The 14223-nt window shown below is 39.9% G+C and overlaps 1 protein-coding gene across 1 annotated transcript in view; it reads left to right on the top strand.

The window, feature by feature from the left end:
* The window catches only part of LOC132395207 (transmembrane and immunoglobulin domain-containing protein 1-like), a 36218-nt gene extending 22275 nt beyond the window's left edge, over positions 1 to 13943 (top strand). Inside the window, exons 4-6 of the mRNA XM_059971496.1 lie at positions 983 to 1086; positions 12430 to 12489; positions 12654 to 13943. Of these exons, the coding sequence (XP_059827479.1) occupies positions 983 to 1086; positions 12430 to 12477 (152 nt within the window). The 3' untranslated portion in view covers positions 12478 to 12489; positions 12654 to 13943. The remainder of the gene's footprint in view (positions 1 to 982; positions 1087 to 12429; positions 12490 to 12653) is intronic.
* Positions 13944 to 14223: the final 280 nt, after the last annotated feature.

The following is a 14223-nucleotide window of genomic DNA, read 5'->3' on the forward strand; positions in this document are numbered from 1 at the left end:
ATTGTATCATTTCTTAATGCATGCATTACTAAATGACAATAAACAAGGACTGAGTGTCCTCATAATCTAATCTAATCTAATATGAAGGGATATAAGGAGAAGGCTAGAGATTGGGTCTGAGGGAAAATGGATCGGCTATGATGAGATAACAGAGCAGGCTCAATGGGCCAAATGGCCTAATTCTGTCCTATATGTTATGGTTTCATGATCTTATGTCAGTGATGAGCATTCTGTAAGGTTTCACCAGGACATTGCAGTAATGGATAAACAGTATCAGGGTAACTGAAATCCATCAATACTGGCAGATTATTGTTGCACAATTCAGTGAGAAGCCTCAGACGTTAAGTACAAACAAACATCATCAACAAAACATTTCTAGCTTAGTCAAACTATTGTAAAGTGTCAACACTGTTAATGTAAGGAAATGCATTACAGTCAATAAAAGTTAATTTCTTGTTTCTCCAAATTCCTATGTGACACAAGTAGTCTGAAATTATATTTGTGCTCAGCTTCAAGTGGTCTATCATAAACAAAATGAATTTCTGAGAAAGCAACAGTTGAACAGTTGTCAGTGTTACTCTCTTTCCTTTGATCTTCAATTTCAAAATAAAATCTTCAATTTTATTCACCATATTCATTTGTTGTATGTGTACTAGGAATTTGCTGTGATGTGTTGGGTAGGGTGCAATATGCAATAAAAAAACAACATTCAACAATAATAAAGAATATAAAAAATGGAAATAATTGAGTATTATATATACATTAAGAAAAATTAATCAAGGCTAAAGAACACTTAAAGAATAAAAAGTGCACAAATAGATAAATATTGGCATGTATTTACAATGTAAAAGTTTTGAATGAATGCTGTTGTTTCATAACCAATACAACAACCTACTTTGGTCACAAACTGAGTAATTTATTTAGAAATCTATGTTTAAGTACTTTTAATTGTTAGACTAACATTCATAGTATTGATTTGCAGACAAACCATATCAAGTGCCATATGAACCAATCATCGCCGGGATAGTGGTGATTCTGTTGACCAGTCTTTTTGGAATATTTTCACGGCGACATGCAGTTATTGAGGTAAGTGTTGGAAAATAGAAATATTTAGAATAAGATGAAAAGCAGAGACTGGAGTGTAAAAATATCATACTTAGCATATACAGCATTCGGGCAACATCTAAATAAAAGATAAATTCTATGGAGAGGGAAACAGGTGACATTTCATGCTGATGATCATTCATCAGAACTATGGAATTTAAAAATACACACTGTTGTACATAAGATATGGTCCTGTGACAGAATACATTGTGAAGAATCACTGCAGAGAGTTCCAAATGTTGATGATGGCATCAAGGTAAAAAATATGTAAAAATCTCATCACAATAGGAAGGAAAAATTAAAACCAATCTCACGGCTTCCAGTGACCAGTTCAAATCAGGACTTTGTAGAAAAGTGAGTCTTGTCCATGTCTCTGCCTTGTTCAATAGGGTGAAAATTATTTGTCACACAATCAAACCATGGGAGAATGTGACAAGTGAGGAAAAGGTCTATAACTATGAAACAAGACTATCATTCAAGCCACAAGCATTTGATTCACAATAGGTCAGCAGGTCAGACAACATCTATGGCAAGTTACTGTTTTGAGCTGAGTAATTCTGATTCACTATGTGTTTTATTTAGTATTCATACTATCAAACACTGTGGCTGGGAAGTCCATTTTAACATTCTTTTCCATAGTGTTCACTCAGAGAGACATTCCACATTTCCATTCACTGAACTCTGATCTTGTGAGGTTGGCTGTGCAGTCATCATTCATAGACCACAGAAAACTGCAGGGCCAATCCCTACTCCTTTTGATTCAACACTTCCACAAGGAATTCCCAAATTATCTGCAGGTAAGGAAATCAAGCATCCAATTACACATAGAAGTATTGAGATCAACGCCTTGAAGCTTATTGATTAGCTTTGAGGAAACGGTGGTATTGAATGCTGAGCTGTAATCAATAAAGAGTATCCTGAAGTATGCATCTTTGCTATCCAGATATTCCAGGGTTGAGTGAAGAGCCAAAGCTCCTGTGGATCTGTTGCTCCACTTGGGAAGTTGGAGTGGATCCAAGTTGCTTCTCAAGTAGGATATGTTTCATCACCATCCTCTCTAAACACTGCATGACTGAGGATGTAAGTGCTACTGGATGATATGCATTGAGGCTGGTTACCACTTTCTTCTTAGACATCGGTATAATTGAAGCCTGCTTGAAGTAGATGGGTACCTCAGACTGCCAAGGGACTGGTTAAAGATCTCAGTGAACACCCCAACCAGTTGATCAGCACAGGTCTTTTATACTTGAAATGCACTCACTAATGCCTTTCATGAGTTCACCTCTCTGAAGGCTGCTCACACATTGGCGAACTGAAATCACAGGAACATCAGGGAATGTGGGAATTTGTAATGGTTCCTCCATGTTTTGATGGTCAAAGCAAACATGGAAGGCATTGAGTTCAACTGGATGATACCCATTGAAGCAGGTTCCAGAGCTCCAAATTAAAGGTGACTTGAAGCAGCAGCTCCAATGGAAATCATCAAATATTCCCATTTCAGCCTGCTGCAACTGAGAACCACAACTGCATCTAAGGTCTGTATAGTTAGTAGCAATGTTTTAATGTGATTAAACAATATGTCGTTATTCAAGACTGACGAAAACAGATTGGATTCTGGCTGGCAGACTGTCCCTTTAAGACAGCAGTGGAAATGATGTTGTCACACTGGGCTAATGGTGCATTTTAAAAAAATGAGGCTTTCGACTCCCAACCAACTATCTTGCTGGCAAAAGTATAGTCTCTGGTAAATGAAACTGAAGATCTCACACCAAGGGTGCTGTACCAGATGGACATTAAAGCTGTTGCGTTTTTGTTTCACGGAATCTTGGTTAACCCCTTCCATTTTAGATGCAGCGATTCAGATTGACAGGTTCACAATACACCATCAAGATAGGACAGCTGAGTCTTTTAAAGCCAAAGGCAGTGGGATTTGCTTCATGATCAGTTCCTCATGGTGTAAAACGTGGTGGTGCTGTCCCAATCCTGCTCACCAGATCAAGTACCAGCCATTATACCTGCCATGGAAGATTTCAGCAATCATTTTGGTAGCGATGTATATTTCACCACAGGCCAATGTCAGAAAAGCTTAAGATGATCTGAGGTATGTGATCAACTGGCATGAAACAGCACATCCAGATGCCTTCCCATTATTTTGAGGGATTTTAACCAGGCCAGCTTGGAAAAGTCACTAAATGTTGATTATCAACAAATCATTTGTAGTACCAGAGGAAACAACTCACTGGACCAATGTTACACCACCTTCAAGAGTGCTTACTGTGCTATTCCATGCCCACATTTTGCAAAGTCTGATCGCCTGGCTGTACTTCTACTCCCTAAATACAGGCAGAGACTGAAGACTGCAGCACCAGTAGTGAGGACCAAGGAGGTATGGACAAGGGACGTGTAGGAGCACTTGCAGGTCTACTTTGAATCGGTGGACTGGACGATACTCAGGAGCTCATCATCGAGTCTGGATGAGTACACAGTAGTTGTCAAGGACTTGAATAGAACCTGTGTGGATGAGTGTGTGCCAGTGAAAACTGACTGTACATACCAAGATCAAAAGCCATGGATCAACCATAGCTTTGTAGTCTGTTGAGGGCTAGATCTGTTGCATTTAAGTTCTGGCAACCCAGGTCTGTACAAGAAAACCAGATATGACTTGCGAAGGGTGATTTCAAGAGGTAAGAAACAATTCCAAGTAAATTTGGAGGTGACATTGGATGCACATCAACTCTAGCAGGGTTTGCAGGCCATTACTTCCAACACCATGAATGGCAGTAATAGTTCACTACCAGATGAGCTCAATACATTATATGCACAATTTAAAAGGGAGAATAAACCTACAGCTATGAGGATTCCTGCTGCACCTAGAGACCCTGTGATCTCTGTCTTGGAGGCTGAGATCTTCCTGTCTTTCATGAGGATGAAACCTTGCAAGGCGACAGGCCCTGATGGAGTATATGGTAAGGTTCTGAAAACTTGTACCAACCAATTGGCAGGGGCATTTAAAGACATTTTCAATCTCTTACTGCTACGGTCAGAAGTTCCCATGTACTTCAAAAGGGCAACAGTTATACCAGTGCCCAAGAAGAGCAGTGTGAGTTGACTTAACGATTGTCATACAGTAGCACACACATCTATGGCAATGAAATGCTTTCAAAGGTAGATCAAGGTGAGAGTCAACTCCAGCTACAGCAAGGACCTGGATCCACTGCAATTTGTCTATAACCACAATAGGTCTACAGGAGATGCGATCTCAATGACTCTCCATGCAGCTTTGGATCACCTGGATGATATAAATACCCTATGTCAGGATGCTGTTCATTGATAATAGCTCAGCATTTAACACCATCATTTCTATACACCTGATCAAAAAGCTACTAAACCTGGGCTTCTGTACCACCCTATGCAACTGGATCCGTGACTTCCTAACCGGAAGACCACAATCCGTGCAGATTGGTAATAACGTCTCCACCTCACTGATGATCAACACTGCATACCTCAAGGATGTGTGCTTACAGAAGTGAAATATACCAGCTAGCTGAATGGTGGCACAGCAACAACCTTGCACTCAACATCAGTAAGACCAAAGGGCTGATTTTGGACTTTCCTCACAGAGGGATCAGAAGTGGAGAGAGTGAGCAATTTCAAGTTCCTGGGTGTCAGTCCCTCTGAGGATCTAATCTGCACCCAACATATCGATGCAGCTGTAAAGAAGGCAAGATAGTGGCTATATTTCATTTGGAGTTTGAAGAGATTTGGTTTATCATCTAAAACACTCAAAATCTTCCACATGGATCCGTGGAGAACCCTCTAACTGGCTGCATCACCGTCTAGTATGGCAGGGGGTGGGGGTGGTTAGCTACTGCATTGGATCAAAGAAAACTGCAGAGTGCTAAAATTAGTTAGCTCCATCATGGGTTCTAGCCTCCGTAGTATCCAAGACATTTTCAAGGAGTGGTGCCTCAGAAAGTCCTCTCTCATCATTAGGGACCCCCACCACGCAGGACATACCCTCCTCTCATTGTTACCTTCAAGAAGGAGGTACAGAAGCCTCAAGGCACATACTCAGCGATTCAGGAATAGCTTCCTCTACCTCTACCATCCAATTTCTAAATGGACATTGAACCCATGAACGCTAAGTCACTAATTTTTTTTTAAACTTCTGTTTTTGCACTACTTATTTTAATTTAGTTATTTAAAATACATATATATGTATACTTACTATAATTCAGGTTTTTTTCTATATTTATCATGTATTACGCTGTGCTGCTGCCGCAAAGTTAACACATTTTCACGGTATATGCTGGTGATATTAAATCTGACTCTGATTCTGATTCTCATTCTGGAAGCAAAGTCCTGTTGTCATCTATGTAACTTGATGTGATTTTATAAGAAATGATAGTATTCAAGCCCTGCCACAACTGTCAAGCATCCTTTGTTGATTCAAGTCTTGTCCAGATTTGCCACTTCACCCAAGAGATGGCTTTCTGGAGATCATATCTGGACCTCTTGGAAATTTCTTGGTCACCAGACTTGACTGCCTCTAATCTGGCCTTCAGCAGATTGCAGATTCCATGGTACATCCGGGGCTTCTGATTGGAGAAGACTCTGAATGATTTTGTGGAGATTCACTCATCTACAACTGTTTTCATAAAAGTCCATGGTGTATGCATTCAGATCCACAAATGAGTCTTTGAACACCACGCAGTCCACTGACTCGTAGCAGTACCATAGCTGCTCCTCTGCCTTCCGTGACCACCTCTTTGTTGACCTGATCTCTGGAGCTTTGCTCTTTAGCTTCTGCCTATGTAGGAAAAGGACAGCCAAGTGATTTACTGAAATGCAGTCTGGGCATGGAACAGTAGGCATTCCTTATCTTAGTATAACAGTAGTCTAGAGTGTTGGGACCTCTGGTGCTACAAGTTATATGCTGATAGTAACTGGAGAGGGTTTTCTTCAAACAAGTCTGGTTTGAATCCTATCCATGATTTGAAAGGATGTTAGGATGGGCTGTTTCTTGTTTGGAGACAGCATCATGCAGTATCTCAAGCGCTTTATTATATTTGGGTGCTGGTGGTATGTAGCTACAGTTAGGATTATGGAGGAGAACTCACTTGGTAAGAAGAACAGACGACATTTGACTTTTAGGTGTTCAAGATTGGAGGAACACAAGTTCGACAAAACAGCCACATTGGAGCACCACCAGCATCAGCTCATGAACTCGATATTTATTGCTTTTTTGTTTATTTGTTTATTTATTTATGTATTTTTCTTTTTTATTATTGCACAGTTTGTTATCTTTTGCACACTGGTTGAATGGTTAAGTTGGTGAGGTGTTTCATTAATTCTATTATAGTTATTATTCTATTTTGGCTTTACTGAGTATGCTCACAAGAAAATTAATCTCATATTTGTACTTCAGTAATAAATTTACTTTGAACTTTGGACCTATTGCAAACCTTCTTACTAATCCATCTTTAGAATCACCAACTAATTTCTAGGAAAATAGCTCTTAGCCAATGTAAGACCACAAGGTATGGGAGCAGAATTAGGCCATTTAACCTGTTGAGTATGCTCTACCATTTCCATTAAGGCTGATCCATTTCCCTCTCAGCCCCAATCTCCTGTCTTCTGTCCATATCCCTTCATGCCCTAACTAATCAAGAAACGATTTACCTCTGCCGTAAATATTTCCAATGACTCAGCCTCCACAGCCACCTGTGCAAAGAATTCCAGAGATTCATCACTCTTTGGCTAAAGAAATTCCTCCTCATCTGCGTTCTAAATGGACGTCCCTCTATTCCAAAGGGTGTGTCCTCTGGTCCTGGATTCCCCCACCATAGGAAACATCTTCTCCACATCCACTCTGTTGAGGCCTTTCAACATTCAATAGGTTTCAACGAAGTCACCCCTGATTCTTCTGAATTCTAGAGAATGCAGGCGCAGAGCCACCAATCAGTGTTCATATGGTAACCATTTCATTCACAGAATCATTCTCATGAACCTCTGCTGAATCCTCTTCAATGTCAGCATATCCTTTCTTAGATAAGGAGCCCAATATTGTTCATAATACTCCATGTGAGCCCTTACAAATGCCTTATAAATTCTCAACATTACATCCTTGCTTTTATATTCTAGTCCTCTCAAGATGAATGCTAACAGTGCATTTGCCTTCCTCACCACTGATTCAACATGCAAGTTCATCTTTAGGTAATCTTACACAAGGACTCCCAAGTCCCTTTGCACCTCATATTTCTGAATTTTCTCTCTATTTAGAAAATAGCCTATGCTTTTATTTCTTCTACCAAAGTGAATAACCATACACTTCCCAACACTGTATTCCACCTGCAGCTTCTTTGCCCAGTCTCCTAATCTGTCTAAGTCCTTCTACAACCTATCTGCTTCCTCAAATGCTACCTGGCCTCCACCTATCTTCATTTCATCTGCAAACTTGGCCACAAAGCCATCAATTCCTTCATCCAAATCATTGATATATAACATAAAGAGAAGTGGTACCAACACCTGTGGAACACCTCGAGTCACCGGCAGCCTACCAAAAAAGGCTCCCTTTATTCCCTCTCCTTGCCTCCTGCCAATCAGTGAATGCTAGTACCCTTCCTGTAATACGGTGGGCCCTTAACTTGTTAAGCAGCCTCACATGTGGCACCTTGTCAAAGGCCTTCCAAAAATCCAAGTATACAACATCCATTAATTCTCCTTTGTCTTTCCTGGTTGTTATTTCTTCAAAAACACCAGCAGATTTGTCAGGCAAGATTTTCCCTTGAGGAAACCATGCTGACTTTGATCTATTTTATCATGTGCCTCCAAGTACCCCCAAACCACAAACTTAACGATTGACTCCAACATCTCCCCAACCATTGAGTCAAACTAACTGGCCTATGTTTTCCTTTCTTCTGCTACTCTTTCTTCTTGATGAGTGGAGTGACATTTGCAAATTTCCATTCCTCTGGAACCGTGCCAGAATCTATCAATTCTTGTAAATTCATTATTAATCTCTCCAGCTACCTCTTTCAGAACCCTGTGGTGTAGACCATCTTGTCCAGGATTACTTATCTGCCTTCAGACCTTTCAATTCCCTAAGCACCTTCTCACTAGTAATGGTAACTTTACTCACTTCTGCCCCCTGACACTCTTGAACTTCCTGCATACTGCTAGTGTCTTCCACAGTGAAGACTGATGCAAAATATTTACTCAGTTCACCTGCCATTTCCTTGTCCCCCATCACTGCTTCTCCAGCATCTTTTTCCAACGGTCTGATATCTACCCTCACCTCACTTTTACTCTTTATACATCTGAAGAAATGTTTGTTATCTTTAATACTATTGGCTAGCTTACCTTTGTATTCCATCTTTTCCTTTATTATGACTTTTTTAGTTGCCTTCTGTTAGTTTTTAAAAGCTTCCCAATTCTCTAACTTCCCACTAATCTTTGTTCTATTAGATGCCCAGTTCTTGGCTTTTATGTTGGCTTTGACTTTCCTTGTCAGCCATGGTTGTGCCATCCAGCTTTGGGATGTATCTATCCTGTGCCTTCCGGACTGATCCCAGAATCTACAACCATCATCCCTGCAAGTGTCCCCTTCCAATCAATGTTGGCCAGCTCCTCTCCCATGCCTCATTAATTCCCTTTACTCCTCTGTAACACTGGTACATCTGACTTTAGCTTCTCCTTCTCAAACTGCAGGGTGCATTCTATCATATTATGATCACTGTTACCTTAGGGTTCCTTTATCTAATCAATTCCTGTTCATTGCAGAACATCCAAATCAAAATAGCTGATCCCCTAGTGGGCTCAATCATGTGCTGCTCTAAAAAGCCACCTGGTAAGCTTCTACAAATTCCCCTTCTTGGGATTCAGCACAGATCTGATTTTACCAATCAACCAGCATATTGAAATCCCACATGACATGCATTTTAGACATGCATTTTCTGTCTCCTTTTGTAATTTGTAGCCCATAACTTTGCTATCATTCAGTGATTTGTATACAACTCCAGCAGGATCTTTTTACTCTTGCATTTCCTTAGCTCTATCCACAATGATTCTCCACCTTCTGATCCTATGTCACCTCTTTCTAAAGATTTGGTTTCATTTTTTACCGACAGAGCACCGCCCACCTCCCCCGCTTATCTGCCTCTCCTTTCAATACAAAGTGTATCCTTGGATATTAAGCTCCAAGTTATAATCTTAAAGCCACAATTTATTATGCACACAACGTCATACATGCCAATACGTAACTATGCTACAAGTTCATTTATATTATTCTGTATACTGCATGCATTGAAATAATACACCTTCAGTACTGTGTTCATCACCCTTTTTGATTTTGTCCCCTTTTTACATTGCAACTCATCCCATTCATAGCAATTTCCCCCTAGCATCAGCCTGTCCTTGCTACCAGTCTCACTACATACTGCCTCTGTTTGCAAACCAACTGCCCCATCCTCAGCCCTAACACTCTGGCCCCCATCCCTATGCCAGTTGAGTTTAAACCCTCCCCAACAGCTCCCCCTCCCCCTCACGTTCAGGTGTAACCCATCCCTTTTGTACAAGTCGTACCTTTCCCAGAAGAGATCCCATTGATCCAGAAATCTGAACTCCTGCCTCCTGCACCAGTTCCTCAACCAAATTTATCTGCCAAGAGCTCTGATTCTTACCCTCACTGTGAGTGGCACAGGCAGTAATCCAGAGATTATTGCCTTGGAGGTTCTGCTTTCAGCATTCCACCTAACTCCCCAAAATCTCTCTTCAGGACCTCCTCACCTTTCCAACCTATGTTTTTGGTGCCAATATGTAGGAAGACTTCTGGTTGCTCACTCTTCCCCTTGAGAATGACATGGATCTGATTTGAGTCATCCCTGATCCTGACACCTGGGAGGCAACATACCATCCAGGTCTCTATATCATGTCCACAAAATCTCCTCTCTATAACTATGGAATCTCCTATCACCACTGCAGTCCTCTTTATCTCTCTTCTCTTCTGAGCCACAGTTCCAAACTCGGTGCCAGAGTCCCAGTCACTGCGGCTACACCTGGTAGATCATTCCCCCCTCAACAGCATCTAAAACGGTATACTTATTATGGAGGGTAATGGCCACAGAGGTGCTGTGTACTGGCTGCTCACTTCCCTTCCTTCTCCTGACAGTCACACGGTTACCTGTCTCCTGCAATCAAGGGATGACTAACTCCCTGTACTTCTTATCTATCACTTCCTCAGTCTCCCGTATGACCAGTAGGTCATTGAACTGTAGCTCCAATTGCTTAACATGTTCTCTGAAGAGCTGCAGCTCGGTGCACCTGGTGCGAGTATAGTTATCCTGGAGCTGGAGGCTTTATTTCAATTGAATAGGCGGAAGGTTGATTTGCCAGCCAACCTACAGATGAAAAATGTAGCCACTTTTATGTGCATTTATCAAATATTGTTGATCTTCTCTTCAATAACATGACTTCTGGATTGGCACTAAAATAGGAAGAATGGATTTTGTTTTTATTTAAAATCGCAAAACTTCCGCAGGAATGGGTTTCCCTTTTCAAGTATATGTAAAACATATTCTCCAGCCATGAAGTAAAAGGTTCCTTATGACATGAAAAGAGAAATTACTGAAATAAATTAACACTTCAGACTGTTTATCAAGAGTGCATACTGCTCATAACACTAGGAGTTGCAGAGCAGTTGAAAATATTTTTGAAGTTTTATCTTTTTGTTTATTACTTGATACATTTGCAGGTCATTAACTGATATAATTCATGTCGCTGTTTTTTTTTCAATTGATTATCTTTCAAAAGTTACATTAAAGGCTGTGGTTCTTACATATGCCCAGTTAAAAGTGTTGCACTGAAAGGATTTAAGGAATATTTCAATAGGAAAAGTGAGTTTATTATTTCTGACTGAAAATTGATTCTGCAAAACCATACAGAAGCTCTTAAAGTTAGGGACTAAATTTATTCACAAAAGAATCAGATAAAAATGGGCTTGGTGAGATTGTGGCTATAATTGGGAGTGGCAGCATGTTCAAGAAACATCTACCTCAATGTCTGAGGATTTAAGGAAGGATCAAAAGAAACTACAGGAAGCTGTTAAATTAGTCAGCTCCTTCTAGAGACTGTAGTTCTCTAGAATATGGAACAGAAAAGAGAATGCTATTGGAACTCAGAATATCAAGCAGCATCTATGGAGCAAAAGTATGTCAATATTTTAGGTCAAGTAAGGACCTGATGCAGGATTGTGACCAGAAACATTGATTCACTCCTTCTCTTTCCACGGATGCTGCTTGATTCATTGAGTTTTTCCAGTGTCCTTATTTTTGGATCATAGAACATAAGAAACTACAGCACAGTACAGGCCCTTCTGCCCATGATTTTGTCCTGACCTTTTAACCCACCCTAAAAAAATCAATCTAACCCTTTCCTCCTCCAAAACCCTCCTTTTCTCTATCATCCACGTGCCTATCTCAAATCAAGTCAAATCATGTTTAGTTATTATTCAGACCATACACGGATATAGTTGAATGACGCAACATTCCTCTGGCACCTAGGTGCATAACATACATTCAAAATATCAAGAGAGAAAAAAACACACACATCATTACGCAAGGAAACACATGTATAGTCCAAGTCCCTGAGTGACACCCAGACTGACGGTAGAACTCCCATCAATCCAGCCTGTACACCCACTGTTTGAACGATGGAGGGCAGCACTGGCAGGAGAAGCCAGCTCCCAATTGAGCACAGACTCCATGCTACACCGACTCCAGTGTCATCTCACCTGGACTGCAGCAGCAGGCAAGCCTGCTTGGGGCCTTGTCCTCGCTACAACTGAGGCCACGCTGCTACCTCATCACCTGTCTTGCTACCAAACAAGGGAAACAGGCCTGTGGCTTCTCACATTGTCAATCTCCTATCAAATATGAACTATCTAAGAATCTCTAATGTACCTGCCTCTACCACTAATCCTGAAAGGGCATTCTACACCTTCACCACTCTCTGGATAAAAGTCTCTGACAATCCCCCATACCCTTTTCCAATCATCTCAAAATTATGCCTCCCTGATATTGGTTATTTCCACCCCTGGGAATATCTCTGGTTGTCCATTCAATCTATGCTTCTTATCATCTTGTACATGTCTATCAAGTCACCTCTCATCCTCCTTCACTCTAAAGAGAAAAGCCCTAGTTCACTCAACCTATCTCCATAGGACATGTTCTCTTGTGCTTTTAAGTCCTGTTTTATTCAGACTTTTTGGAAAGCAAAATATAAATACGCTCATAAATAAAACTCACTTGAAATCTTTCGTTTTACCAGTGCTGCAGAAAGAACAAGAATCCCAAGACATGCAATGAAACTCAATAGGAAGCCAGTACTGTAAGTATCATTATCATCTGTTAATGCTTCACTTTAATTAAAGACAAGCTTCAAATAGATTTTAATGGCTTTGCATGATTATTATGGAGTAGCAGGAAGGAATCATACAACTTCCTGAAATGTAATCCAAGATAAAAAGATTTCATTTATATTTAATGTCAAAGGCACAAAGATGAAAATAAAGAGAAGCTTGGAAGAATGTAAGAAGATGGAATATACTGACGACAGATTTGTCCAACACTCTGCCGCCCATGTTGACTCTCATTTCCTCCCACCAATCACAATGACGGACAACTATTCTGTTATCTAATTAAATTAAATACTGTATCTTTAAAGCTGCACGGAATTCCTTACATAAGTTTATATTTTGGCAAAACTTTTATTAATTGTGATTTGTTTTAGATTTTTTATTCTTCAGTAAACATAATAATTTCACAATTTACTTGTTCATCAGTTCAAATTTTGTATTCTTTTTGTGCCTGAGAGAAAAATGCATTTTAAGAATAATTTCAAAGTTATTTAAAAATGGGACAAGTATGTTGCTTTGAGGAAATATATATTTTTATAGATATATATTTAAAGATCTTTAAAACCTACTTTGTTGGCAAAATTTATGGCCATCTACATACAATGTCTTATGAAGCCTCTTTGGTTATTCGGACATCTAAGATACTGTTACCTGTTAAAGGATTAGTAGCAGAGATACACCTCACCCCCCACCTACAACCTCACCCTCCCCCTGTATACAAGCTGCCTGTAACTTAGCTCTTGTCTTTCTAGGCCCAAAGAAAATATTGATGAATATCCTGAATCAGTTACATTTTACATGGGGCAAATTTAATAGTGCCAAAAATTTGAAGTATCATCTTGCCACCACATTGCACTCAGCTCAGAACTCCAGGAAGAATATAAGAACCAGCTAGATTATAAGGTTGAAAGAAGAAAATGGGGCATTAGCACACCCTATAAAGGTTTACATACAACCAATGCTTTTGAAATGCAGTCTTGATTCAATAAATATTCAAAAGTTCAAACTTCAAAATAAATTTATTCTTAGACTACATATATGTCACCATACAAACCTGAGATTCATTTTCTTGTAGGCATAATCAGTAAATCCAATAACTATGTTCGAATCACTGAGACACTGCACAAGCAGGGTGGACAACCAGTGTATGAAACACAAGAAACTGTGCGGATATATAATGAAAAAAGAAATAATAATAACAATAAATAAGCAACAAATATCATGACCGTGAGATGAAGAGTCTTTGAAAGTGAATCCATAGGTTGTGAGAACAGTTCAGTGATGGGACAAGTGAAGTTGAGTGAGGTTATCCCCTCTAGAGATACAACCTAGAGATTCATGTTCTTTTGGGCATACTCCATAAATCCATAATAGAATAACAACCATATTAGCATCAATGAAAGACCCACACCAACCTGGGCTTTCAACCACTGTGTAAAAGACAGCAATCTGTGCAAATACAAAAATAAATAAATAATAATAATAACTAAGCAACAAGTATCTGAACGTGAGATGAAAAGTCCTTAAAAGCGAGCCTATGGGTTCTGGGAACATCTGAAGGATGGGACAAGTGAAGTTGAGTGAAGTTATCCTCTTTGGTTCAAGAGCCTGAAAGTTGATGGGTAATAACTGCTCCAGCACCTGGTGATGTGAGTCCTGAGGCTTCTGTACCCTTTCCTGATGGTAGTAGCAGGAATAATGCATGT

This window comes from Hypanus sabinus, chromosome 6 (genome assembly GCF_030144855.1).
Source record: "Hypanus sabinus isolate sHypSab1 chromosome 6, sHypSab1.hap1, whole genome shotgun sequence".
NCBI classification, from domain to species: Eukaryota; Metazoa; Chordata; class Chondrichthyes; order Myliobatiformes; family Dasyatidae; genus Hypanus; species Hypanus sabinus.